Source organism: Aquarana catesbeiana, linkage group LG13, assembly GCF_042186555.1.
Source record: "Aquarana catesbeiana isolate 2022-GZ linkage group LG13, ASM4218655v1, whole genome shotgun sequence".
In the NCBI taxonomy this organism is placed as follows: Eukaryota; Metazoa; Chordata; class Amphibia; order Anura; family Ranidae; genus Aquarana; species Aquarana catesbeiana.
This window is the reverse complement of record NC_133336.1, coordinates 187,885,608-187,913,230: the sequence shown is the minus strand read 5'-3', so window position 1 is coordinate 187,913,230 and position 27,623 is coordinate 187,885,608. Positions and strand designations below refer to the sequence as shown.

General features: G+C 41.5%; 1 protein-coding gene and 1 pseudogene across 1 annotated transcript in view; one reads left to right on the top strand and one right to left on the bottom strand.

The window, feature by feature from the left end:
- Nucleotides 1–328: 328 nt before the first annotated feature.
- Nucleotides 329–27,623, bottom strand: part of SV2A (synaptic vesicle glycoprotein 2A) — a 219,740-nt gene continuing 192,445 nt past the window's right edge. The window contains exons 9-13 of the mRNA XM_073610037.1: nt 24,703–24,867; nt 20,121–20,254; nt 14,579–14,785; nt 13,949–14,108; nt 329–7,382 (exon numbers count right to left, since the gene is read on the bottom strand). Of these exons, the coding sequence (XP_073466138.1) occupies nt 7,199–7,382; nt 13,949–14,108; nt 14,579–14,785; nt 20,121–20,254; nt 24,703–24,867 (850 nt within the window). The 3' untranslated portion in view covers nt 329–7,198. The remainder of the gene's footprint in view (nt 7,383–13,948; nt 14,109–14,578; nt 14,786–20,120; nt 20,255–24,702; nt 24,868–27,623) is intronic.
- LOC141120765 (U2 spliceosomal RNA) lies at nt 14,447–14,567 on the top strand (annotated as a pseudogene).

The window sequence follows — 27,623 nt, the reverse complement described above, 5'->3', positions numbered from 1 at the left end:
GTACATCATGCCTCTATGATGAATCTAAATGACAGAGCTCATTGATACTCTGGGGGGGCCATTGGATGCACCTTGAAGGTTCTCATAATACCTTCATCTAGCACCTCTAACCACAGTTATGCATGTAGCGATTTCCTCAAATAGCTCTATACACACCTGGGGTTGGAGGTGCTAGGTGTAGGTATCCTCAGACAGGGACAAGATTATGAGTTCTAATTTTACTTAACGCCAACCCCTTTTCTCTTAGTTTTAGATTATGGAACCTGTCAACCACTATTTTAGTTTTTATCCTCATTTGGTAGATTTTGCTTCAGATTCCTTTTGATAAGATAAGATAAGATAGGTTTAAGGGACTAGGAAGTGGGGGGAAATGTCCCCACTTCCTGTCTACTTGATGCCTCTCAGACATAAAAGTCAATGAGGGAATCCCCTAGTGGAGACCAAGGCATCAAAATGGAAAATTGTATTAAATACTTACCGTAAACTTCTTTTCCTGGGGCCAATCTATGGCAGCATACATGCGGCAGCATGCTGGCGCCAGAAAAACGGAAAATTGTATCAAATACTTACCTAATGTTCCTTTCCTGGTGCCAATCTATGGCAGCATACTACCACATGTATGCTACCATGTTGGTGCCAGCAAAACAAATTTTCTAATAGTAGTATGGAAGGTTTGGAACATCTGCCAAAAACTGTATGCGTCCCCATGAGAGAGATTCTTTCCACTTCATGTCTAAATGAAGGGTATCAGACAGAACACGAAAAGAAGAGAAATGGAGACACAGACAGCCATTAAAGTTCACAGACAGATCTCCTCAAAGGGTGACACAGACAACATTTAAAGTCCAACAGAATTCTAATCCCTGCTACATCAAAAATAAAACGTTTCGGTTTGAGTCGGGCTTTTAATTTAGTTGCAAACATTAGAAGAGTTTTGATATATTTATATAAATATTTTAAGGATTCCTAGTGATGCCCTGAGTGCTATACTCATGAACCAAAATGGCCACCTTGACCACTACAGTTGAGTTTGGTTCCTGTAACATTGACATTAGCAACTTGTTGTTAGGTTACATACGAAATTTGAAGCTCCCACCTAGATTTAACCCTTGTTAGGAGTTTTTGCCAAAAGTGGGTAGCTGTTGGTTCAGCTCTTCTTCAACTGACGTACTTCCTCATCTTCTTTGTTGCATTATCATACCCTAAAACACAGCTACAACTATTGCATCATAAGTTATTGAAGAACAAATTGGAACAGCTGTTAAGACAATAAAAGAAAGTATAAAAATATTTGGCAATTGATGACAGGTGACGTATACACGGCACACAAACTGATTGTCACAATGTAGTCCATGACAAGCTGATGGTGATTGTGTGGTTTTGTTCTTCTATGGTTTTTGTAGTCTTTGAGCTACTTGTTCTAGTCTATTTCATATGTTTAAGTTGATATTCCTGTAAGGGTTGGACATCAGCTCACACATTGCCATTACTAACGCTCAGAGATGGAGGCGAAGGACAACTTAAGGTGAGATCTTCAAGAAACAACTGCACAGTTTAAATCCAAGTCCGCATACAACGCTGATATTTACAAAACTGACAAAGAATAGTAAATTGCTGGCTTCTCCTGTTAAAACGCCTGTCCTTGTTCAATGTTTTGCCTTTTGTTCCCAAAGAAATCCTTCACAAACGGAATTCTTAGCCATTCACTGTGCTTTGTCATGAAAGTTTTTGAAAAGAGGCAAATTTTTTTTTTTTTTTTCAATTTTACGTTTTTGAACACCAAAAGGGATCAGTTAAATTGGAGATGCAATGTGAGACCGATCTGTATACCTACAAGCAGATTTCACATCAGAGATGTCGTGTGCACAAGAAAAGGTAGCTGGACTTTTGTCTCTTTGGACATTGTTTGATTTTCACCCTGTTAAGAAATCTCAGAAAGCATGGACGTTGAGCAGATATATGGGAAGGACTTTTGATACAATATCTTGACCTACAGACATGAAAGGTTCTCTGTAAGGGTTACATTAACACTAGGGTTCATAATAAAAGAGATTATCTTAAAATTCCCATACTAATGTAATCAAGTGACCACACTTTGTTGACTATGCTTCCTTCAACCCTAAAATACCACCTTGAAATGGTTAAACGTGAAATTATACAAGAGAAGAACATGGTCCTTCACATCCTTGAAATGGTTCAACGTGAAATTACACAACAAGAAAGAACATGGTCCTTCCCACCCTTAAAATGGTTCAACATGAATTTATACAACCAGAGAAGAACATGGTCCTTCCCATCCTTGAAATGGTTCAACGTGAAGTTATATAACCAGAGAAGAATGTGGTCCTTCCCATCTGGGGGCAGTGCTGCGCTTCTGTTTGCGGAATGTAGACATCTGCTGATGTGAATTGTATCCTATCCAATACACCAACCCTGTTAAGCTGGCCATACATGATTCGAAATTCGGCCAGTCCAGCAGGGAGTCTTTTGACAACAATATACAAAAGATATCTATTATCCGGTTTACTAACGTGAAAACTACAGAACAGTCCTTGGTAACATTAAGCATGGGCACCACGCAAAGATACAAGGTATGGTATCATTACATACAATTCATAGCTACCATCAAAAATATTTCAATTTTTCATAATTTTTTTTTTTTTACAACTCTGTACAAATGAGTACACTTTTTGTTTCAAAATGACCAACAGGTCGAATTATAGAACACATGTTCAGACTAATCCCAGTCTGCAAAGATGTGATAGAAACATTGTTTGTCTCTATGGTTAGGACTATACTTAGAAGATATCCTATGTGCTTTCTTCTCAAAACAATTTGCTGAAAATTTTGTGTGCTCTACTAGTGACGATTAAAGACTTGTGCTCTTGTGTCCTCTGCATAGTCTATTACATTTTTCCCATGTACTGGCCTTGTAACTAGTAGGACAGAGCCATACGACCTTTGTGTTTTGGAGATTGGAAAGGCCTTTTTCTGGAAAACAGCTTATAGCCCGTCATCTTAAATAGGCCATAATGTACGATCCAGTTGACTTACTGCTTTAGTTTTGATCAACATTTTTGATATGATACATCGTTGTTGGTGTTATCTGTTTTTGTTCCTGTGAAATGTCCAGATTAAGGGTAAATTGTGTGGTTAAATTTTTCCACAGCAGCAAGTGATCGACTTAATCTAAAACTGTTGACATATAAACAATTCAGCGTAGAGTAGCTCAGGAATGCTTGAAAAAGGTGACAGAATTGAGGTCTTCTCAGACCTTCCACAGTCTGCTAAGTATGACATCATAATTCACCAATCCGGTCAGTTGGCTTGTGGCTACAAACAAGTTACAGTCCGACCCTGGGACAATCGCCACGTATCTTGCCATTTCACAAAGTCATTTTCCACAGACGATTATCCGTCGGAGGTCACAAAGCTGGATATGTGCACATTATATGACGGTAAGCTGCGAAGAAGTCCACATTCTATACAAATTTAAGGTATGTCTTATTACGTCAAGAGCAAGTAGACCGTTACAGCATCATTTGCCCATATATATATATATATCTAAGTATTTACAATATAATACACATGGTGATGAAATTACCATTTATATTATATAAATAAACCAATTTTTTGTCTTTACATTTAAATTTAAGTGTTTTTTTAGATATATATACTGTATGTATAAATGTAACTACTCTGGCAGCTCAGAATGCATTTCCCTATAGGCATGCAGTGTGCTTAGAGACCTAATGGCTGCCTCTTGACTATGCAACTGAGGAAAATAAGGACCCGTTAGATGTAAATCAGGTGGCACACCTGTATGAGAGTTTCTGATTATAAAAGCAGAAGTCCACCTACTGTACAATATAGGGTGAGGTCCTACCAAAGCAAGGAGGCCTTAAAGATTTGTATGAAAGGCTGTTTTGCTTCTGAAGAACATATAGTAATATTAACATCGCATAATGCAATTAATCCTCTGTGTTACACAGGAAAAAAAAGCATTGGAAGTACAATATTTCACAGCCAGCCAGGGCAAAACAGGTATTTCACAGGTGAAGAAGCCTTTGTATACACTATACATGGTCACACTGAGACTTTAAAATGGGGCCTTTTGAACATCATTGTTACTCCATTCTCTTACTTAACATTTACAACAAATACTACACATTGAAACATTTTTCATTGGTGTGTGCAATCTTAATTCGGGAGCTGCGCCAAAGCAGGGCCTTAAGGGTGATGTATGTTTTTTTGGGTGGCAAATGAAAAAACAAAATGGATCCAGAAATGCCTGTGTTACAGTTGCAGATTTTAAAAAATTTGACCACCAGTCTTTTGAAACCTGACCTAATGGGCAGTTTACTCTTACTTGGACAAAGGGCAGGTTATTCTTACTTGGATTGTACTTTAAAATTTCCCACTTTCAGGTTAAGCCCGGCCAAAGTGATTTTCAAATGCAGGCACTCTCCTAGACTAGATTTGTAGTTTCTTTAAATGTGCTTTTAGGATGCTTTAATTACTATATATCTCCATTTTGGCCAAAATGGGGGGCCACACTGGCATGGAATGTGCCTTCATGTTATGGAATGTTTTGTTTCTGTTTACCAATAGCTGGTCTAATGTTTGTGCTTTCTGTATGTCTGAGGGAGTTATCTATGTCACCCAATGACAGTGCACCCTAGGAGTTATATTGGGAAATGGATTAGAGGGGTGGTGACCTAAGTGGCTTTTGGACATCACATAGTGGCCATCCATTCATGTAAGCTCCTACATGTTCATGACTATGGAGGTGGGAGAGTAGGAGAGCATATCCCACCTTTCCTCAGAGAACAATATTGTTCAGTTGGAAAAAATCTAACTATGCTAATTTAAAGGCTAAATTTACTTTTTCCCTACATTCCAGCTCCTCTATGTACCAATATACCTTTAATGTGACACTGTTGCAGAAAAGTAAAAGCTTTCTTTGATTTTTAAAACAAGGCCTTACCTTAGTCCCTGGTGTGTTTCATAGAAAAGTGACTTCCTGGTACTATATGTAGATTTGGGGACGTGAAAACCAGTAAGACACAGGAAGCAGTTCACCAGCTGGCCTCATTAGCACACACACCCTGCACCCATCAACTATGTTTATACAGCATCCCTGACATCCCTCCAGGCCTGCAGTCATTACATTTTCTATGGAACACACCACGGGCTTAGGTAAGGCCTTGTTCTAAAAATCAAAGACAGCTTTTATTCTTCTACAACAGAGATACGTTAAAAGGATATTGGTACATAGGATAGCTGGAATTTAGAAAAAAAAAGTTTTAAATTAGCTTTTAATTCTGTCCCTGAGAACATAAGGCCAGGGGGTGTTTGGAGGAGGAATCACCAAGTATGGTTGTTTCCTGTTCTGATTCAAACCGGCCAGACTTGGTTATGACCATCCTTTGCCTGTGGGCACACTAAGAACTAATGTATTCACTAGCTAGCAAAGTGTTGCATCAACATTTGTATGCTTTGGAGAGATGACCAGATGCAGCTGGCCACATATAATAAACAGAACGTCTACCCAGAATTGATAACTCATTGGTGGGTTTACTAATGAGGGAATCTGGACTGTAACTCTGCCTTTCTCTCTTAGGCCATTCATTCAGAGTGTGGTCAGTGCTTCTTGTGCTTGAAACTTTATAGGAATAGGTGGAGAACTCGGGCCTAAGTTGTAAACCTGCGTTGCTTGTTATGTGAGATAAGCTGGACAGGACAGATCTCCTTGGTTGGACCACGGCATAATAACAGAGGCAATAAAACACTCTATCATGTACCCAGAGTTCAAAAGAGATCAGTTTTACATCAACGTTTACTTGGGGTATCTATGCATGCAAAGATTAAGCTAGAAATTAGTTGGCCCAATCTTTGAAATGCTTGAGACTAAATCTGAATTGAAGTTACATTACGAGTAAGGGTTAAAGGGAACCATTGAAATTCTTTAGATGTGGTTCATCACATCCCAGCACTTATATGCACCTTCCCACGTGTATGACAGCCACTATTCATGTCTACGAACAAAGTTGTAATTCACACAGTATACAGTAGACAAGCACAGTATTGAACACAATGGGCGCATTTCTTTAATTCTGAAGTCGATTTGTCTGCTTTCTTTTGCTGTGAGTAAATTACAGCTCTGTCCATCCTTAGAGATGAATAGGCTTTGCAACACATTGTGAAATCTCACACATAGAGTGCCAGATGATGAAAAGTATCAGGAGGATGCGTCCTAGCAACTCCAGCTTAACAAAGACAAAGTAGAATAATGGCTACATACATACATGGACAGATGAAAGCATGGTGTGACTTGGTTTTTCATCCCACTTTAATGACCTGGAAGAGGACAATTTAATGCAGTCAGTAGACTCCAATGACCAAAATTTAAACTAATATGATATGATATGAGTGATTCAGAAGGACTTCATCCTAAGCTATCGTGGTCTAGAACATAGAACAGGCTCCACAGTCTAATACACTCTCTAGACCAGTCATTCTCAATCAGGGTTTAATGAAACTCTAGGATTCTACCACGGTTGGCGAGGGTTTCCTTGAGCATTGAGCAGTGGTGGATTGACCTTCCACCTGATGGTGCCACCAATTTAAGGGGAATTCTTCTTCCCACTGATCACCAATTTAAGGAGACCTTTCTCCACTGGTCTTTTCTCCACTGACCATCAATTTATTAGTGCATTACACATCTGCCAGGATAATTTATTTTCCGGCTATTGGTATTTGTTTCATTTTAACTTAATGATTGTTACCAAAATAATTGGGTTTTATAGGGCAGGGGGATTTTTAGAAAGGATCTATCTACCTTGGGTATCAAATACTCTAGGCTCCTAATTTATTTATGATTATATTTTCAATTTAGTAATTAAGGTAATGTACCATGAGTTGTAGATATAATAATTTTTAGCAGGGGTTCCCTGAGACCCAAAAAATATTTCAAGGGTTTCTGTAGCTTGACAAAAGGTTGCTCTACACCATAAGCCGTTGTTCTACGAATTCTCAGAATTAAGAATAGTGCAAACATTGCCAACTCTGATAACCCATCAATACTAAATGTATGTGAATATGATTTAAGCCAACACTCTATGAGGAGGAAACGAGGAGAGACCTGAAAAAAAAAAGACATTTCACAGTGTCTACAAATCTGATTTCTCTTCTCATCTCAATGAAGAACCTGGCCTCGTGTTTCTGGCAATTTGAGGGCTAAAAAGCTACCCAGTGCCAACGCAGCAGACGCCAGGAGGATAGGCACTGCCTTGGTTACTCCCACAAAGGATGTGAAAATGCTTATTCCCAGGACGGCGGCCAGCTTGCAAAGGGCGTTCAGGAATCCAAAGGCAGTTGTCCTACAATGAGAAAAAGAAGTACAGTAAGTAAGGAAATGGTTGAGAAGTTATTGAACAGCACTCATATAAAAAAAATGCCTGTCCACCTAAAATTAATATTCTTAGTCATATACAGTATGGAGCTTGGTGGGCTGTTACATAGTTACATAAAGACAATATGTCCATCCAGTTCAACCTGTGTAGGTGTACATGTGTCAGTGTCTATAATTATTGCCCATATCCCTGTATGTTGTTTTCTTTAAGATGCACATCCAAGAGTCTTTTAAAAATATCCATACTCCCCGCTGCCACCACCAATTTTGGAAGAGAGTTCCACATCCTTATTGCCCTGACAGTGAAAACCCACCTGCGCAGTTTAGGGTTAAACCAGTTCTCCTCCAATCTCATTGTGTGGCCCCGTGTCCTCTTACACCCCCTGAGACCGGATCGTTTTTTTTCCTATGCTGGAATCACCATTGAGGTATTGGTAAATCGCTATCATGTCCCCTCTCAAGCGTTGCTTCTCCAGGGAGAATACATTTAGTGCTTGTAGTCGTTCTTCGTAATTGAGGTCCTCCAGTCCTCCTATTAATTTCATTGCCCTTCTTTGGACTCTCTCCAGCTCCAGCACATCCCTTCTAAGGACTTGTGACCAGAACTGGATGGAATACTCCAGATGTGGCCTGACCAGAGTTTTATAAAGTGGCAGGATTATCATTCTATCTCTGGAGTATATCCCCTTTTTTTATGCATGCTAAAATTCTGCCGGCTTTGGTCGCTGCAGCTTGACATTGCATGCTATTGCTCAGTCTGTCTTCTACTAGGACCCCCAGACCTTTCTCCATCCTTGATTTCCCCAGAGGTTCTCCCCCTAGTGAGTAGTTTGCATTTATGCTTTTTTCCCCAAGTGCATTACTTTACCTTTCTCCACATTAAACCTCATTTGCCATGTAGTTGCCCACTCCATTATTTTATTTGGGTCTTTCTGTAAAATTTCTATAGCCTGCTGTGAAGTTATTGGCCTGCTTATTTTTGTGTCGTCTGAAAAGAAAACTGGGATTGAGCTATTTATCCCATCCTCTATATCATTTATGAATGAATTGAAGCAAATTGGTCCCAAGACAGGACAGAATTGGTTCCTGCTGAACCGTGTCTGTTAAAAGTCAGCAGCTATAAATACTGTAGCTGCTGACTTTTAATATAAGGACACTTACCTGTCCAGGGAGCCCATGATGTCGGCACCCCAGCTGATTTTTCAGTCGGATCTCAGGTGCTGCCGCCGCCATTCCTTGTAAGGGAAACTGGCATCTGGTTCCCTACTGCGCATACGTGAAGCGTGCTGCGCTTTGTGAATAGCCCGGTGGCAGAGGAAGGAGGAGGGGGGCCGAACATCCTGGGGGACCTCGCTGGTCTCACGGAAGTGGGGACAGGTACCTGTCTCCCCCCCCCCCCAAAAAGGTGCTAAATGTGTCAGCGGAGGGGAGGAGGAAGCAAACAAGTGGAGCTTCCCCTATTGGGGGGAGCTCCGCTTTAACACAAAAGCACTGGTTAGGCACACATTTAACCCTTTGATCACCCTAGACGTTAACCTCTTCCCAGCCAGTATCATTAGTACAGTGACAGTGCATATTTTTAGCACGGATCACTGTATTAGTGTTACTGGTTCCCACAAAGTGTCAGTGAGTAAGTCGCTGATTGCCGCCATTACTAGCATAAAAAGACATTAAAAAAAATTAAAATTCCATAAATATATACAATAGTTTATGTAAAAAGAGTGCAGCGGTAAAAAAAAAAAAAAAAAAAATATATATATATATATATATATATATATATATATATATATATATATAAAAGTGCATTAGTGTGAATGCAAACAAATATACTAATATGCAGACAATCGATTATATATAAACATTAATAACTGTGAATAAAGTATGTAAAATTACATCACATGTGAATAAGGTGCAATAGTGCAAACAAAAAATTCATATAAAGCTGGATATGCAATAGTCTGTAGATGCTATAACGTTCGCGTAAACCAATCAATATACGCTTATTATATGTTATATATGCTTTTTTTTACCAAAAATATGTAGCAGAATACATATTGGCCTAAATTTATGAAGAAATTATTTTTTTTCTATTTTTTTAATGGATGTATTTTATAAAAATTGATAAAAAAAAAAAAAATAATAAAAATGCCATAAATCTATCCCCTATTTTGTAGACGCTATAACTTTTGCGCAAACCAATCAATATACGCTTATTGCGATTTTTTTTAATCAAAATTATGTAGAAGAATACATATTGGCCTAAGCTGAGAAAAAAAATTTTTTTTTGTATATTTATTATAGCAAAAAGTACAAAATATTGTGTTTTTTTTTCTAAATTGTCGCTCTTGTTTTGTTTATAGCACAAAAAATAAAAACGCAGAGGTGATCAAATACCACCAAAAGAAAGCTCTATTTGTGGGGGAAAAAAAGCATAATTTTGTTTGGGTACAATGTCGCACGACCGCGCAGTTGTCAGTTAACTTCTCACATTCAGTAGTACTTGTTCTACCCACCCCCCACAGGTAGAAACACCTCCCAGGGAACACAGTTAACCCCTTGATCGCCCCCTAGTGTTAAGCTCTTCCCTGCCAGTGACATTTATACAGTAATCAGTGGCTATTTTTAGCTCTGATCGCTGTATAAATGTCACTGGTCCCAAAAAAGTGTCAAAAGTGTCCAATTTGTCTGCCGCAATGTCACAGTCCCCCTAAAAATTGCTGATTTCCGCCATTACTAGTAAAAAAAAAAAAATTATAATAAAAATGCCATAAATCTATCCCCTATTTTGTGGACGCTATAACTTTTGCGTAAACAAATCAATATACACTTATTACAATTTTTTGTACCAAAAATATGTAGAAGAATACATATTGGCCTAAACTGATGAAGAAATGTGTTGTTTTTTTTTTTTGGATATTTATTATAGCAAAGTAAAAAATATTGGGTTTTTTTCAAAATTGTCACTCTTTTTTTGTTTATAGCGCAAAAAATAAAAACCGCAGAGGTGATCAAGTACCACTAAAAGAGAACCCAATTTGTGGGAAAAGAGGGTGTCAATTTTATTTGAGCACAGCTTCGCACAACCGTGCAATTGTCAGTTAAAGTGACGCAGTGCCGTATTGCAAAAAATGGCCTGGTCATTAAGGGGGTAAAACCTTCCGGAGCTGTGATGGTGAGCTGTATTGGATTTCTGACAGACATACTGTATTATTTAGTGTTGAGATCAAATGATTCAATTTTCGTCTCATCTGACCACCTAAAGACCCCTTTCACACTGGGGTGGTGTGGGCATTAGTGGTAAAGCGCCCCTAGTTTTAGCGGCGCTTTACCGCTGTTATAGCAGCGCTTTTCGGCCGCTAGCGGGGCACTTGTCACCCTTGCTAGCGGGCAAAGCAAGGGTTAATAGCACCCGTTTTGCGGCGCTGCCGAAGTGCTTTGCAGGCGCTTCGGCAGTGCAGCCCATTCATTTCAATGGGCAGGGGCGGTGCGGGAGTGGTGTATACACCATGTGATATCAGCACAGTACAGCAAATATAAACCAACAAAGCCGTGCTAATTGTAAAATTAATTGGAAAGAATGCAATATAATGAATCCACGTGAAATTGTGAAAAAAATAATTGGAAAAATCTTCTTTCAAATTTCATTTAAAGCTTCAACACCACAAGTGAAAAAAGCTCCTTTTGGGAATACCACCACCTCTGACAATAAGGGCGCCAGATCGTACTGACCTTCTATCTGTAGGATGGTCAAACGAGCAATAATCCCAATTATTGGTGAGATGCTGTATGCCCCTCTATGGAACTTGGACTCCAGACCAGCCACACCATTTGCTGCCAGCATGCAGCACCACCCTACATGTTTCGTCTTCTGGTGCCCTGGAAGACGTCATCTATAACGCAACATGTAGGGCGGTGCTGACGCCATCACGTTTACACTGATCCCGGAAGCGGGGTTGTATCGTTTTGCTGGCAAGAAAGACTGTACAGTTGGCGTGTATATCTTATATTGGATGTAAGTGCAACTTTTAATTATTTTAATATAATACAAAGTGATTTTACACTATTGGAGCATCTCTTTCCCTTTATACATTGGTCCATGGCAATTGGTGTGACTGGTCTGGGGATAAGGAGAGACAGTCCAAGTTCCATAGAGGGGCATACAGCATCTCACCGATAATTGCGATTATTGCTCGTTTGACCTTTCAAGAGATAGAAGGACAAAAGGATCTGGTAAGCGTCCCTTATTATCAGAGGTGGTGGTATTCACAAAAGGAGCTTTTTTTCATTTGAGGTGTTGGAGCTTTAAATGAACTTTTAAAGAAGATTTTTCACCATTTCACGTGGACTTTATTCATTATATTGCATTTTTTCCAATTCATTTTACAATTAGCGTGGCTTTGTTGGTTTATATTTATACAAGGAAGGTGGATGAAGGAATCCTCCCCAATGTGCTATTGTATTCTGACAGTGGGAATAGACTCGTGCTTGCTGCAGCCACTAATCAAGAAAAAAAATCCAGCAAGCCTGTTTGACAGAAGTCGATTGTTAGATTGACTTCTGTCCAACAGGAATGGCCATAGGTGGATCGAAATTCGTCCGGTTCTGGCCGAACTGGCCAAATTTCAACCCATCTATGGCCAACTCGAGTTTAGCTAAAATCAAAAACATTGAAATCAGCACAAGGAACATAACTTACAGTTAGTATGATATGTCCCTTGTGCTGACTTGTAGCTGTACTACACATCATACTAACTCACAGTTAGTGGGGAAGGGTAGGCTGAAGGAATATTTCTCCTAAAAGAAAGAGAATCAGAACAAGTGATACATCATACTAACTGTAGTCCCTTGTGCTGATTTTGATGTTTTTGTTTCTAGCTAAATTTAGGCTTTAATACAGGGTATCATGGTCCCGCCCCCTAAGGGGGCATCACCAATGCACCCCTCCTTCACGCTATACTGGTGCAGAGAGAGCCGCTGACGTCATCACGTCACTGCGTCAATATGAACCACTCGGCCGGGAGCAGATGAAGAGGATTCTGCAGTGTTATGTGACTGGTCTGGAGACTTCAGGAAAGGTAGATATTAAAAATATATATATATAGCCAAAAAGGGGCCACAAGGGAGCGGGAGGGTTGATTTTGGATGGGCACAGAGAGCATGGAGTTGGGCTTTAACCACTTCCAGACCGCCGCACGCTGATATACATCCTTACTTTGAAGTGGAATATCGTTGTTATGGCAGCAGCTAGCTGCCATAACCCCAGTATCCTCTTCTTTGGCCGGCGGTATGCTTCAAGATAAAAGTGGTCTCTGTGATGGATTCGCCGCAATGTCACTTTTATCGGCGGAGGGGGGGCTGGTGCCCTCCGGTGCTTACTGGAGCCGTTGGCAGAGGCGGAGGCGATCGGATCTTCACCCTTGCTGGGCATGGAGACGAGTGAGGGGGAACTCGATGGGCCCACCCATCTCCATACCATTGCAGGGCGGAAGTGACGTCAAAACATCACTTCCGCCCGTAGCTCTTAAAGTGCTTTTTTTTTTTTAAATGACAAAATTTTGTTTTCTTGTCTTTTTGACCCCAGATCTCATATTTAAGAGGTCCTGTCATGCTTTTTTTCTATTACATGGGATGTTTACATTCTTTGTAATAGGAATAACAGTGACACATTTTTTTTTTTTTTAAAAACAGTGTAAAAATAAAAAATAAAAGGTAAAATAAATAAGAAAATGTTTTTTTTTTTTTAAACGCACCCTGTTCCGCCAAGCTCGCATGCAGAAGCGAACACATACGTGAGTAGCGCCCGCATATGAAAACGGTGTTCAAACCATACATGTGAGGTATTGCCGCGATCGGTAGAGCAAGAGCCATAATTCTAGCCCTAGACCTCCTCTGTATTTCAAAATATGCAACCTGTAGAATTTTTTAAACATCGCCTATGGAGATTTTTAAGGGTAAAGGTTTGTCGCCATTCCACGAGCGGGCGCAATTTTGAAGCGTGACATGTTGGGTATCAATTTACTCGGCGTAACATTATCTTTCACAATATAAAAAAAAATTGGTCTAACTGTACTGTTGTCTTATTTTTTAAATCAAAAAAGTGTATTTTTTCTAAAAAAAAAAAGTGTGCTTGTAAGACCACAACTGCCATTTTATTCTCTAGGGTGTTAGAAAAAAATGTATAATGTTTGGGGGTTCCAAGTAATTTTCTAGCAAAAAAAACTGTTTTTAACTTGTAAACAACAAATCTCAAAAAGAGGCTCGGTCCTTAATGCACATAAGCATTCAATCTGATTGTTTAGTAATCTGGTTCTACAAAAATGTGTGTGTGGAATGGCTATGTGATGTCTGCATCCTTCATTGAGATCATCAGCATTGCTGGAGTTTTTAGGGAGGTATTGCTGTCTAAACCTTGATCCCAGATAAGGGCCTCAGATTTCACATAGCCCTCACCTATCACATGGATGGTATTTTGTGGCTTTAAATGACACAGTGGCTCCATCTGTAAAATGGTTCAATTCACTGAAAGATGAATACCTTTTGTCGGAGGGGTAGAGCTCCACGGTCAGTACATCCAGAGCATTCCACGATGCGATACTGACTCCGCCAAACAGGCAGAGTAAGGCGATCATGGCGGACTCGCTGTTCCCGAAGAACAGGAAGAAGCAGCTTATACACGACATCACACTGGATCCCGCTGGAAAGACAGATTGGTATAATAGTTGGTCAAACATTAAAGTATGTCAAAACCCCCAAATTACCAAATTGTCACAGGCTTTGATTAGCTTCTTCATAAAGAGTAGTAGTGTCACTTGGCCCAACCTACAATCTCTGGGGGTGGGGGCAGCATGGTGGCTTAGTGGTTGATACTTCTGCTTGCAGCACTAAGGTCCTTGGTTTGAAACCCAACCAAGACACTATGCATGTTCCCGCTGTGCCTGTGTGCTTTTTTCTGGGTACTCTGGTTTCCTCCAACATGACACATGGTGGGTCAACTAGCTTTTGTCTAAATTGACCCTAATATGTGTATCTGACATAGCTTCTCAGCCTTTTGCCTAAGATCAAGTGTAGCATCTGTTCTTAGCAGTGTCCAATAGGTGTCCTCTGCCATCATTCTAGTCTTTTAGTTTGCCCCTTAGCACTTTGTTTACTTCTTCTTCTTCTTACCCAGCATACGGAGACGTCCAATCTTGTCCATCAGCAAGGCAGACACAATGTTTCCCGGTAGCACGGCCAGAGTCCCCAGGAAACTCACAAAGTAGATCATATAGGCGTTATTGATATCGTCACTGAAGTCCAGCTGGCAGCCCTCTTTGCTGTGCAGGAACGTGCTGTTAACTATTCGGCTGTTGATGAATTTGTAGTCAAACAAGTCTGCAAATAGGAAACAAAGCTGGGGACATCTACCATCATAAAAGGCCCTAAGGAAAATGTAAACTCAATCACTAAAACCTCATATTAGATTTACCATGTTAATGTCATTTAAAAAGTAGACTTTCCTTAAAATAATCCCTGGTGATCTTGTCATGAAGGACTGCTGTCTGCGTTGGGGGGTCAGTCTGTACTGGGGGGGGGGTCTATGTTGGTGGAGGCCATCTGTTCAGGCACTTCCCGTTAAGGGTGACAACTTTCTCCCAAATGTGCTCCTGCATTGTTAGCCTGTCACATGGGCCCCTGATGGAGATTTTAAGGGTAGGGGGGAGGATGTGTGTACATACACACGTGCAAGCATGGGCCACAATTTGTACTATTAGAAAACTGGTCGAAAGCAATGTTGTGCAGCTGACATTGATGGAGTGCATGTAGATAGAAAGTGGCTGAAGAAGACTGTAGGAGATTTGCTCTCGGAGACTCTAGAAATATGTCTCCACACCATAACAGTAAGAATGAAAGATCACCTCTTATAGCTGAACACCTCAAACATTTGTTGATTCTACGTCTGTCTGTTGGGTGGGACTGGGAATTGGAAATACACAAAAGAGATCCTCACTGCGCTAAAGAAGGCTGTTGGAGATTAGCTCTTGGAGACCCTGGAGACCCACAGCATAACAGTAAGAGTGAGGGATCACCTCTCATAGATGAATACCTCAAATATTTGTTAATTCTACATCTGTCTGTTGGGTGGAACTGTGAACTGGAAATACACAAAAGAGATCCTCAATGCGCTCAACTGTATAGCCACACAATATGGTTGTGGGTATATAGTGCAAGTTAATTAAAACTGCATGGGTACCCAGATGAGATGTGGTCAGTGGGGTCCCAAAACTGTTGTGAGGGGCCCAAGGAATCCATATATTGAACATGAAGCAGGTGCCTAAACCACTATGTCCTCTTTATTGAGAGTAAAGATAAAAACTTGTCTCTCAATAAAAAGGACATAGTGGGTTAGCACCTACTTTGTGTTCACTATATGGACTTCTTGGGCCCTTCTCAACAGTTTCCCATGCAAATTTAACTGACTTGCACCATATACCCACAATTTCTTTTTGCTATATGCTCCACCAAGGACCAAGGATCTCTTTTGTATGTTTGCATTTCCAGGGCTTCTTGGTATATGTTCTAGCGGCACCAGCTCACGTGGACATTTGGCACTTTTTGGGGGGAGGGGGGACAGCATACCTGCCTTTCACAAGTATGCTTTCCCCACTTCCGGGAGCCTCAGCCACGGGTATTGACGTCACGGCTGTCGGCGGGCCAGTAGGAGAGAGGAGCGGAGCCTCACGCATGCACAGTAGGGTTCGCGGCGTGAAGCCATAAGGCTACACTGCCGGATTCCCTTACTTGTAATGGAGGCGGCAGCACCCGACAGCTGATGGAAACATCAGCTGCAGTGCTGACATCGCTGGACTCCAGGACAGATAAGTGTCCGATTATTAAAAGTCAGCAGCTGCAGTATGTGCAGCTGCTGGCTTTTAATTTTTGCAGTGGTGGGCGGACCTCCGCTTTAAAATCATTGCATGAGGGCAGTTCAGTGCAGCAGTAGGGCCCACTGGCACCAGAGGACAAGAGAAAGGACCCATGATGTCACTGGACTGACCAGAAAACTTTTGGAAAAAAAGTAAAAAATAAGAAAACTTTTGGAAAAAAAGTAAAAAATAATAATGAAAAAAATATATATACAGTATATATATATATATATATATATATATATATATATATATATATATATATATATATATATATATTTTTTTTTTTTTTTTTTTTTTTTTTTTTTTCTCATACAGTGTTGTGAAAAAGTATTTTCCCCCTTACTGATTTTTTATTTTTTTGCATATTTGTTGCACTTAAATGATTCAGATCACCAAATAAATTTTAATTGTACACAAAGATGTCCTGAGTAAATACAAAATGCAGTTTTTAAATGATGATTTCATTTACTAAATGGGAAAAAAGCTGTCCAAACCTGCCTGGCCCTATGTGAAAAAAGTAATTGCCCTCTAAACCTAATAACTGGTTGTGTCACCCTTGGCGGCAACAACTGCAATCAAGTGTTTGCGATAACTGGCAATGAGTCTTTCACATTGCTGTGGAGGAATATTGGCTCACTCTTCTATGCAGAATTGTTTTAATTCATCCACATTGGAGGGTTTTCCAGCATGAACGGCCTGTTTAAGGTCATGCCACAGCATCTCAATTGGATTTAGGCCTGGACTTTGACTAGGTCACTCCTATATCTTTATTCTGTTTTTTTTTTTTTCAGAGGTGGACTTAATGGGTGTGTTTCAGATCATTGTCCAGCTGCATAACCCAAGTGTGCTAGATTTTGAGGTCAGGAACTGATGGCCAGCCATTCTCCTTCAGGATTTTTGGTTATAGCGCAGAATTCATGGTTCCATCAATAATGGTAAGTCGTCCAGGTACTGAAGCTGCAAAGCAGCCCCAGACTGACACACAACCACCACCATGTGTGACTGTTGGTATGATCTTCTTTTTATGAAATGCTGTGTTGGTTTTATGCCAGATGTAATGGGACGCACACCTTCCAAAAAGTTCAACTTTTGTCTCATAAGTCCACAGAATATTAGCGCAAAAGTCTTGGAGTTAATCAAGATGTTTTTTGGTAAATGTGAGATGAGCCTTTGTGTTCTGTTTGGTCAGCAGTGGCTTTCACCTTGGAACTCTCCCATGGATGCCATTTTTGCCCAGTCTCTTTCTTATTGTTGAATCCTGAACACTGATCTTATCTAAGGCAAGTGAGGCCTGCAGTCCTTTAGATGTTGTTCTGGGTTCTTTTATGACCTCCTGGATGAGACTTCGTTGTGCTCTTGGAGTAATTTTGGGAGGCCAGCCACTCTTGGGAAGGTTCACCATTGTTTCCAAGTTTTCTCTATTTGTGGATAATGGCTCTCACCGTTCCTCGCTGGAGTCCCAAAGCCTTAGAAATGGCTTTGTAACCCTTTTCAGACTGATACATGTCAATTACTTTGTTTCTGACTGTTCTTGAATTTCTTTAGCTTGCGGGATGATGTGTTGCTTTTTGATATCTTCAAGTGTACTTCCCTTTGTCAGACAGTTTCTATTAAAGTGTAAGTAAGCCCCCCTATCGTTTTCAGCCAAGGAAGCTGCCATCTTTGCCTCTGTTTAATCTACAACTGCCATGATGCTGCGCATGTGATCAGTTATGACAGTAGCCTTGGATGGTTTGACAGTTTGGTTGAGAGCACAACCAATGGGAGTGTTACATTTCCCGGCACGTGCTGGAAATGAAACTGTTTTATGGATGGGTTTACTTCCGCTTTAAGTGATTTCTTGATTCACCAGGTCTGGCAGTAATCAAGCCTGGGTGTTGCAAGTGAAATTTAACTCAGCTTTCCAAAAAATGTGGTTAATCACAGTTCATTCATGATTTAGCAAGAGTAGGGGCAATTACTTTTTCACAGGGGTCAGGCAGGTTTGGACATCTTTTTGCACTTACTTCCGGACCGCCCACCGTCGTTATATATTGGTATTTTGAAGAGGAATATCGTTGTTTTGACAGCAGCTAGCTTCCATAACCCCCTGGTATCCTCTTCTTCAGCGGGCGGTCCGCTTCGAGATAAAAGTGGTCTCTGCAGCGGATTTGCTGCAAGATCACTTTTATCGGCGGCGGGAGAGGGCCACCCCCTCCTGGCGCGCTCCGATGCCCTCCACCGCTTACCAGAGTCGTCGGCAGCGGCAGAAGCGATCGGATGTTGTCTCTTGTTTGACATGGAGATGAGTGAGGGGAAGATGACCCCCACCTGTCTCCATATCATTGCAGGGCGGAAGCGACGTCAAAACGTCTCTTCTGCCCATAGCTCTTAAAGGGCCATTTTTCTTTTTTTTTATTGCATTTTAGTGTAAATATGAGATCTGAGGTCTTTTTGACCCCAGATCTCATATTTATGAGGTCCTGTCATGCTTTTTTTCTATTAAAAGGGATGTTTACATTCCTTGTAATAGGTATAAAAGTGACACATTTTTTTAAAAAGAACAGTGTAAAAATAAAAAATAAAAGGTAAAATAAATAAGAGAAAACATTTTTTAAACGCGACCCGTCCCGACGAGCTCGCGCGCAGAAGCGGACACATACGTGCGTAGCGCCCGCATATGAAATCAATCCACACATGTGAGATATCGCCGTGATTGGTAGAGCGAGAGCAATAATTCTAGCCCTAGATCTCCTCTGTAACTCAAAACATGCAACCTGTTTTTTAAACATCGCCTATGGAGATTTTTAAGGGTAAAAGTTTGTTGCCATTCCATGAGCAGGCGCAATTTTGGAGCGTGACATGTTAGGTATCAATTTACTCGGCGTAACATTATCTTTCACAATATAAAAAAAATTGGGCTTAAAAAGGAAAATAGGCAGGAGGAAGGGGTTAACCAGATAAAATTAAAGAGAGCAGCAATCCTGATCAACGTACTCATTTCAATGTTAGGGTGTGACTGTTAATCACATCAGATATATATCCAATTGTAAGTTACACGAGGCTGCGTCCTCAATTTTTGCATTTATACATGCTGTGAATCTGGGGCTCCACCCCTTCTTTTGTCGAAATAAATTTCAGATTTGAAAAAAAAAAAAAAAAATTGGGCTAACTTTACTGTTGTCTTATTTTTTAATTCAAAAAAGTGTATTTTTTCCACAAAAAAAAGTGCGCTTGTAAGACCGCTGTGCAAATACGGTTTGACAGAAAGTATTGCAACGACCGCCATTTTATTCTCTAGGGTGTTAGAAAAAAAATGTATAATGTTTGGGGGTTCTAAGTAATTTTCTAGCAAAAAAAAAACAGTTTTTAACCTGTAAACAACAAATCTCAGAAAGAGGCTCGGTCCTTAAGTGTTTAAAAAAATGCATTTTGTATTTACTCAGGTTATCTTTGTGTAATATTAAGATTTGATTGATGATCTGAATCAATTAAGTGTGACAAATATGCAAAAAAAAAAATCAGGAAGAGGGCAAATACTTTTTCACAGTACTGTATTATATATATATATATATATATATATATATATATATATATATATATATATATATATATATATATATACTGTATATAATGGGAGTTCCTTTTTTATAAATGTGATTTTTTTTTCAATCAAGATTTCAAGCTGTAGGTCTAAATAAAATGACGATTAAACAACCGGCTCTTTTTATTTCCTCTTTTTGGCAAAGAGGAAACCATCCATGTGAAAAATTAACCTTAGCGGGAATCGGTTACAACTGGACTGACACATAATCACTTACCTGTGTTGTAGAACATGGTGGAGATGAAAGTGCAGTTCTTGAAGAACGTGTTACTGGATGTAATATCTTCAAAGTAGCAGTCTTTGAACAAGGAGTCCTCAAATATGACAGATTTCAACTTGAGGCCAATGAACCTTATGAAGAAAGCGGAGGAGGTGTATTGATTTCAGGCCCCACTAGACAGAAGTCATGTTCATGTCTCAGATAGATATGGAAGGTTGTAGATACAAGAACAATGGGATGTCTCTGTCCTTAGCTTGTTCTACTAGCGGCATCAGGACAAATGATATTCTAAAACCTTATTTTTTAACTGTTTAAAACACGTCAATTTTTGCTGCAGGTTGTCGAATGTAAAGCGAACATAAAAAAAAAAAAAAAAATCAAAAAGTTGATCCGCCTAAAAAGCATGTTAGATTTGGATATAAAAGGCTAACAACTTCAGCTTTTGTTTTTCGGAGTCTCTGATAACGAGCTAAGGTTGATGAAAGTATTGCCGCCGTGTTTGGTATTATGCCAGGGATATTAAAGGGTTACAGCTGCATATGGCATATGTGTATTTTTGTTAATGAAGGGGCTTACTATCCCCATGCAGTGGTTTGCCAGATCTGCAGTGCCCTGCCAAAGAGACTTCAGAGCAACAGGATGACTCAGAGAATGTGGGATGCCATTGTCTAACCTATAATGATGCCCTGCCACCATCTACTCGGGGGTAGAGATGTCTAATCTGTCCGACTCAAAGGAATACAACAGATTGGAAGGAGCAACCCTTTAAAAGACTTGCATCAAGTTGAGTACCTAGCTTTAAAATCGAGTCATCTAACAATGAGGGGTCTATTTATAAAAAAAGAAATCGCTGTGCAAATGTCTCAGTATTCACAGAGCTGTGATGAATAATCTATATAATGTGTCTAATATATTTACTTCCTATGATTACTGTAATTATTTCTTGATTACCCTATATCAGTGATGGCGAACCTTGGCACCCCAGATGTTTTGGAACTACATTTCCCATGATGCTCAACTACACTGCAGAGTGCATGAGCATCATGGGAAATGTAGTTCCAAAACATGTGGGGTGCCAAGGTTCGCCATCACTGCCCTATATAGATCTTTAGTTATCACTAGAGTGCTCTCCAGCAGGAGGAAAGAGGCCATGATTCCCCTATATTGGGGGGTCAGCAACCCGTAGAGTGCGATCTACCCAGTAGAACTGTTCGCCCACCCGTCAGCCCCGAACGCAAGCCCGCCAGCCCCCGCACTTAGCCCATCCAGGTCCCGGGCGGCTTCTTCTCCCGGCCAATCCGGTCTCAGGACCTTCTTCCTGTCTTGATTGGCCGGAAGGAGAAAGAGGAAGACAATAGCGAATGTTGATTCGCTATTGTCACAAGTGGGTGGGCTCAGGGCGCAGTACTCTGCGCCCTGAGCCAACCCTTTTTTAAGCCAATTAAAGCCTCCGGCTCTAATCACGTGCTTCCCAAAAAAAAAAAACTTTGTAGAACTCTATGCGTCGGGCGCCCTGCATGGAGATAAGGGGCCGAGCGCATAGAGATTAGGGGGGCGGTGCCCCTGCGCCCCTTATGAACGGGCCTCTGCTGGATCTACCAGTAGATCGCAGCCAGGTGACTGATAGATCGCGGTCTGGGGTTGCTGACCCGACATCCCAAACAGAGTGCAATGGAGAGGGATTACTTGTAAAGTTGGAGCTGTATTAGGGAGTAAGAGCCACATAAGCCGATGCCTCCTCTGCAGTATCGGCTCCTGTCCCATGTGGGGTGATAGCAACTGCACTCCATCTCTTATCCCAGCAGCAGGAAAGAAGATATCTACAGGTCAGTGTGAAGCAATACACCGGGCATAATAGTATAAGGCTGCTTTCACAGTGATGTGCTGCGGTTTACCAACACACCGGGTGCAGGGCAGTGTACCTGCTGCTTTCCTGCAGGTTTGCTGTGCTTAGCCATAGACTTCTCTGAAAAGCAACAGTTTTTCAGAAAGTGCACCACACCTGCAGGACATAATAGAAGTCTATGGCAATCCGCAGCTACCCATGGAAAAGTCGCAGATGCGCTGCGCTGCACCCGCAGCGCAGGTAAACCGCAGCACGTCAGTATGAAAGCAGCCTTATAGGGGGCCCAGAACAGTAAGGGTGCATTTACATTTGCAGTTTGGGAGGGGTGATAAAACTCCCTTGTTAAGATGTGTTTTTACAGCCCCCGGCCCAACAGCACCCCCTTTAGCTGAAGTGGCCAGGGGTGTACACATGTCGCAGCCGCAGGAGGAGCTATACGCCCTGTCATGGTTGGTTGGATGTAGCATCTGCCAAGCATGACCCATTCAAGTGAGTGTGTTTGACAGGTGAGGAGGTGATAAGTTGCTTCCTCACCACCTGATTTAAACCCATGATTGCCGTGCAATGCCCATGCCTGCAACACGGTAGTACGGCAATTAGAGGTTTAAATAAGGTGTGAGGTGGAAACACTGTGGCCAGTGATCTTTGACTTCTCCCATGTTGTTCAGGCAGATCTCTACCTCTTCAAGGTTGTCTACCCCTGCCCTATCTAGATCTTTAGTTATCACTGGAGGGATCACCAGCAGGAGGAAGGAGGTGCTGATTCCCTTATATAGAGCTTTGGTTATCACTAGAGGGATTACTAGTAGGAGGAAAGAATTCCTCCATATGCTGTAGATCTTTAATTATCACTAAAAGGATCACCATCAGGAGAAAGGAGGTCCTGATCCCCAATATAGCTCTTTACTTATCACTAGAGGGATCACCAGTAGGAGGGAGGGGGTGCTTATTCCCCCATACAGATATTTAGTGATTGCTAGAGGGATCACCAGCAGGGGGAAGGAGTTCTTGATTTCATCTATATAGATCTTTAATTATCACTAGAGGGATTAACGGCAGGACAAACAAGGTCCTGATTCCTGTATATAGATCTTTAATTATCACCAGAGAAATTACCAGCAGAAGGAAGGAGGTCCTGATTCCCTCTATGAAGAGTTTAGTTATCACTAGAGATATCACTAGCCGGAAGAATGATGTTCTTATCCCCCCATATACTGTAGATTAGTTATCACTTAAAGGATCATCAGCAGGAGAAAGGAGATCCTGATTCTTTATACAGATCTTTAGTTATCACTAGTCGGATTACCAGCAGGAAGAAGGCCTTTTTTCCCTCTATATAGACCAGGAGCGTACCTACAGGGGTCGCAGGGGGTCACATATGTGACCCGGCCCCATGCTCCAGGGGGGCGGTGCGGCCCCTAGTACACCTGAATAGGAGGGGCGGTGGGTAGGCATATAGAGGAACCGATCCTGGATTGGTTCTTCTATATACAGCCCCTCCTATCCACCTCCTGCTGTGATTGGGCCTCTGTATGCTCTCCTGGCTCTCTTCATCCCCCACAGTGCTGCCCCCTCTCCCCTCTCCCACTGGCTGCTGCGGGGGATGCTGTCAGGATGGAAAGCGGGGAAGGGGCTTGTAAATGTCTCATTTACTGTCCCCTTTCTGAATAAAGCCAGTGATCTGTACCAAACTGTGTTTACTATGCTTCATTTTGTGAATGAACAGGAAGCAGTACAGAGTTGTTCCTGTCCGTTCATTCTGTGCTGCTGAGGCTATAGAGATGGAGGTTGAGGGCTGTGTCCTCAATCTCCTTTCTCTATCTCAAAGGTGAAACATTACAGGTATGTTTAAACCCCTGATATTTGACCAAAGCCCCCCAACAGGGCTACTAAAAATTTGTTAAAAAATAAAATTGTAAAATAAAATAAAATGGTAAAAAAATAATAAAAATAAAAAATTACTGAGACCAGTGGCGGAACTACCAGGGTCGCAAAGGTCACACTTGCGACTGAGTCCTGGCGTTCTGCCACTATGGGGGGGGGGGTCAGGGGGGCCCGTTGTGGTTTCTTGCACCGGGGCCCCTGAAGGTTCTAGTTATGCCTCTGATATCACTAGAGGTATCACGAGCAGGAGGAAGGAGGTCCTGATTCCCTCCATATAGATCTTTAGTTATAACTAGAAGGGTCACCAGCAGGAGGAAGGAGGTCCTGATTCCCCCATATAAGCCTTTAGTTATCACTAGAGGTATCACCAGCGGGAAAAAGGAGGTCCTGGTTCCCTCCATATAGAGCTTTAGTATTAACTAGAAGGGTCACCAGCAAGAAGAAGGGGGTCCTTATTCCCCTATATAAAAATGTAGTTATCACTAGAGGTATCACCAATAGAAAGAAGGAAGTCCCAATTCCCTCCATATGGATCTTTAGTTATTACTAGAATGGTCACCAGCAGGGAGAAAGAAGGTCTGATTCTATAAGACACTAAAATATTGACTTGATAAACCATTTAGACTTTTTTTGCCACCACTCCTATATGTTGTTATGTAGGTCACTGGGATAAGAAAAGGAAATCTCCCTATTGTGGACACAGCATGTAATAAAAGCCAGAGAGCAAACCAAAAAACAAAATTTGGGGCTTATATATATATATATATAGAGAGAGAGAGAGAGAGAGATGACAGTAAGTAGTGGTGACATTATGTTTTTTTACACACGTCAGGACGGATTATATCTTACTTGTCATTTTGGTACTCGCTATTCCTATGGACTTGGTTTTCTAGAGTGAAGTTGAAGTTGAAGCTGATCACCCGTTCATTGGAGAAGAATTTGGTGCGTGAGGCATAGTCGATGTTCTGCAGATGCTTGATCATGTCTGGGAACCACACCGTCAGTCCATAGTAGCTGAAGGACAAATGTAGAGAAAAATATTAAAAATTAAATCCCTTCAGACCACTAAGGCATTTTGAGTCTAAATTGTTTTAAATTGGGTTTTGAAAGGGCCCATGAAAGGGCCAGTCTACCCAAAAGGGGTAGGTGGAGCCCGGTGGACTGGGCAAGCCCCTGGATTTTTACATGTCTTGGATATTGAAACAGCGAGATCTCTGTGCCATAATTCCTAACTCCTGTGTTGTAGTGTCCCATAATGCCCAGTAATGCACTATCATATGTTGCCGTTGGGTCCATTCCCAAAAATGGGGTTCGGGGGTGTGGCTTTGTTTAAATAAGAACAAACTCTTGAGCACAATTGTGATGTTTGGATCCCGATGTATCTCACTTGCCAAAATATGAAAAAAATCACCACGCTTTGCTGCCCTCTCGGTAACAAGGTACTACAAAAGCAAAACAGAGAGGGTTCACCAGCCTAGAGCATTACCATATTAAATCATTTATTATTGTGGCAGACCCAACCAGGACAGGGGATTTTGGAGGGGACTGCAGGGTAGCCTCTTGCCTACTGACTATGGACCCTGGCTTTTGAGGGGGCTCTATTTGTTTTGGAGGGGGTGTGTGCCTGGGGGACCCTTGGAGTGGTCTTGCTTCAGATTCAGGTCCATGTCCACATATACTCTGGGAAACTAGGACCAGGATACAAATTTGGGGCCTTTTTGCCCAAAACAGCAATGGCTGCTTTAGACTGTGAGACTCAGAGCAGATGTTAATATAATCAGCTCAAAAAAACCTGATGCTGGGGTCTCCTGCTATAATCTGTTTAAGGTGTTATGTGTTAAGTGTCTGCCCTATTGTGTGCCTCCTGAGTGTGAATTCCCATTGTTAATTGAGTCACCTATTGTTTCTGTCTGTCTGTTCATCTCTTGGAGATGTGAGTAATATTGTGTCCACTTTATCTCGTTATTGAACCATTGTTGGGATGTTTATGTGTTTACGCTTATGATAATGTGTTATGTACTTTGTGTATCCAGGGTTGTGGGCTTCTTGCCGGATTGTCTGGCATCCCCTGACTAATCAAGGCTTGTTGTTAATTAGTGTACTGTGTATGTTTATGTTGGCTGTTCCCTAGATGTGCTAATTGTCTAGGACAGGGGTAGGCAACCCCCGGCACTGGTGCTGCAAGCGGCACACAAAGCCTCTTTTGCCAACACTCGACTCCCTCCCCATCAGCAGAACAGCGCAGGGAAGTGTCAGTGAGACACTAATGCATTCCAATTTCAGAATTCCCCACGTCGCAGCTGCACTGAGGGGGAGGCACTGTGCCCCCACACATTGTAATGATGGGAAACATTGTTTGGTTCTCTAACTTTGCTTTAGCTGCGATCGTCAGCTTTTGTGATGGGGAAGAGATTGGGTGCAGTTCTGCTAAGGGGGGGGGGGTCCCTGTTTCCAGGAGGAGGAAGACTGTCATTGGCCACTGCTAAAGCCAATCACAGTCCTGCTAGCCCCGTCCACCATCTGGAGGAAGATGGCTCGCTTGGTTGCCACTACCAATCTCAGAAAGAAAGGATTTCACTGTGATTGAGAAAACCACAATCAGGTGACAGTTTGTGGAATTACTGTTGAGCTTCTGGGAACTTTGTTGAAATTATTCCTGAACCTTTGCATCACTTACTACTGAACCCCGGCACTCTGTGTCCCTTTAAGCCACAGGCACTATTCAGAGCAATGAAAATCACACCCAACCAATTTTTCTCAGCTGTGGGGGTCCAACTTATGATCCTGCACACATGCCCACTGCTTTCAGAAAATGCCCCTGACCTGAGCTCATCATTGCACATCCATTTCAGATGCTTGTATGTGACATCACATACATCACATACAACCCATACATCACGAACATCACATACATCCCATACATCACATACATCACATACAAGCATGTAGGCTGGATGCGAGAAGTGGATCAGCAGGATGAGTGTGCCAGGACAGGTAGATGTGTCTCATCTCTGCTTCCTTTCACCACTCTGCATATTACACATATCATAGATGAGAAAAAGGTACAGCGGTGGGGAAAATAAGCTGGAGGGGTTCAGAGGTGGGACAGGTGAGCAGGAGGGTACAGTGGTGGGGCAGATGTACAGGGAGGTACAGTGGTGGAAGAGATGAGAAGGGGGTTCAACAGTGGGACAGAAGAGTAGGGGGGTTCAGTGTTGGGCCAGATGAACAGGGGGGGGTTCAGTGTTGTGCCAGATGAGCAGGGGGGTTCAGTAAAAAGGAGAGAGCACTCACATTGCCTCATCCGTAAATAATTATGGGAATACAAAAAAGGGGAGTTTAGCTACCATGGTTGAGACAAAGGATCTTCCATTCTATTACTAGAGTAGGACCCACTAATTCGGAGTACTTTGTCGCAGTAAGTGGGCTTAGCACTATATGACCATATAGTGTGACCAAACCCCCGTATTTTTTGAATATGTTCAGGTGTTTTTAACTAGCCCTGCAGGAAATGTCATTCTTGTATGTGTGCGCTGTAAAATATTTTGTACTGTTTGTAGGTCTTATAGCAGCACCATCTTGAATTTAAATGCATTGTATGGTGTGCCCCCCAAATATGTTCTTGTACAAAAAAGGGGAGGGTCCCAAAGGTGAGCCAAAATCAGACTTTAACGGCACAATAAACATTAAGCATATAGAAGAGTAATTTTTATTGAAACATAGAAACATACATAATATATAGCAGGAGAAGGACCATAAAAATAAGAATA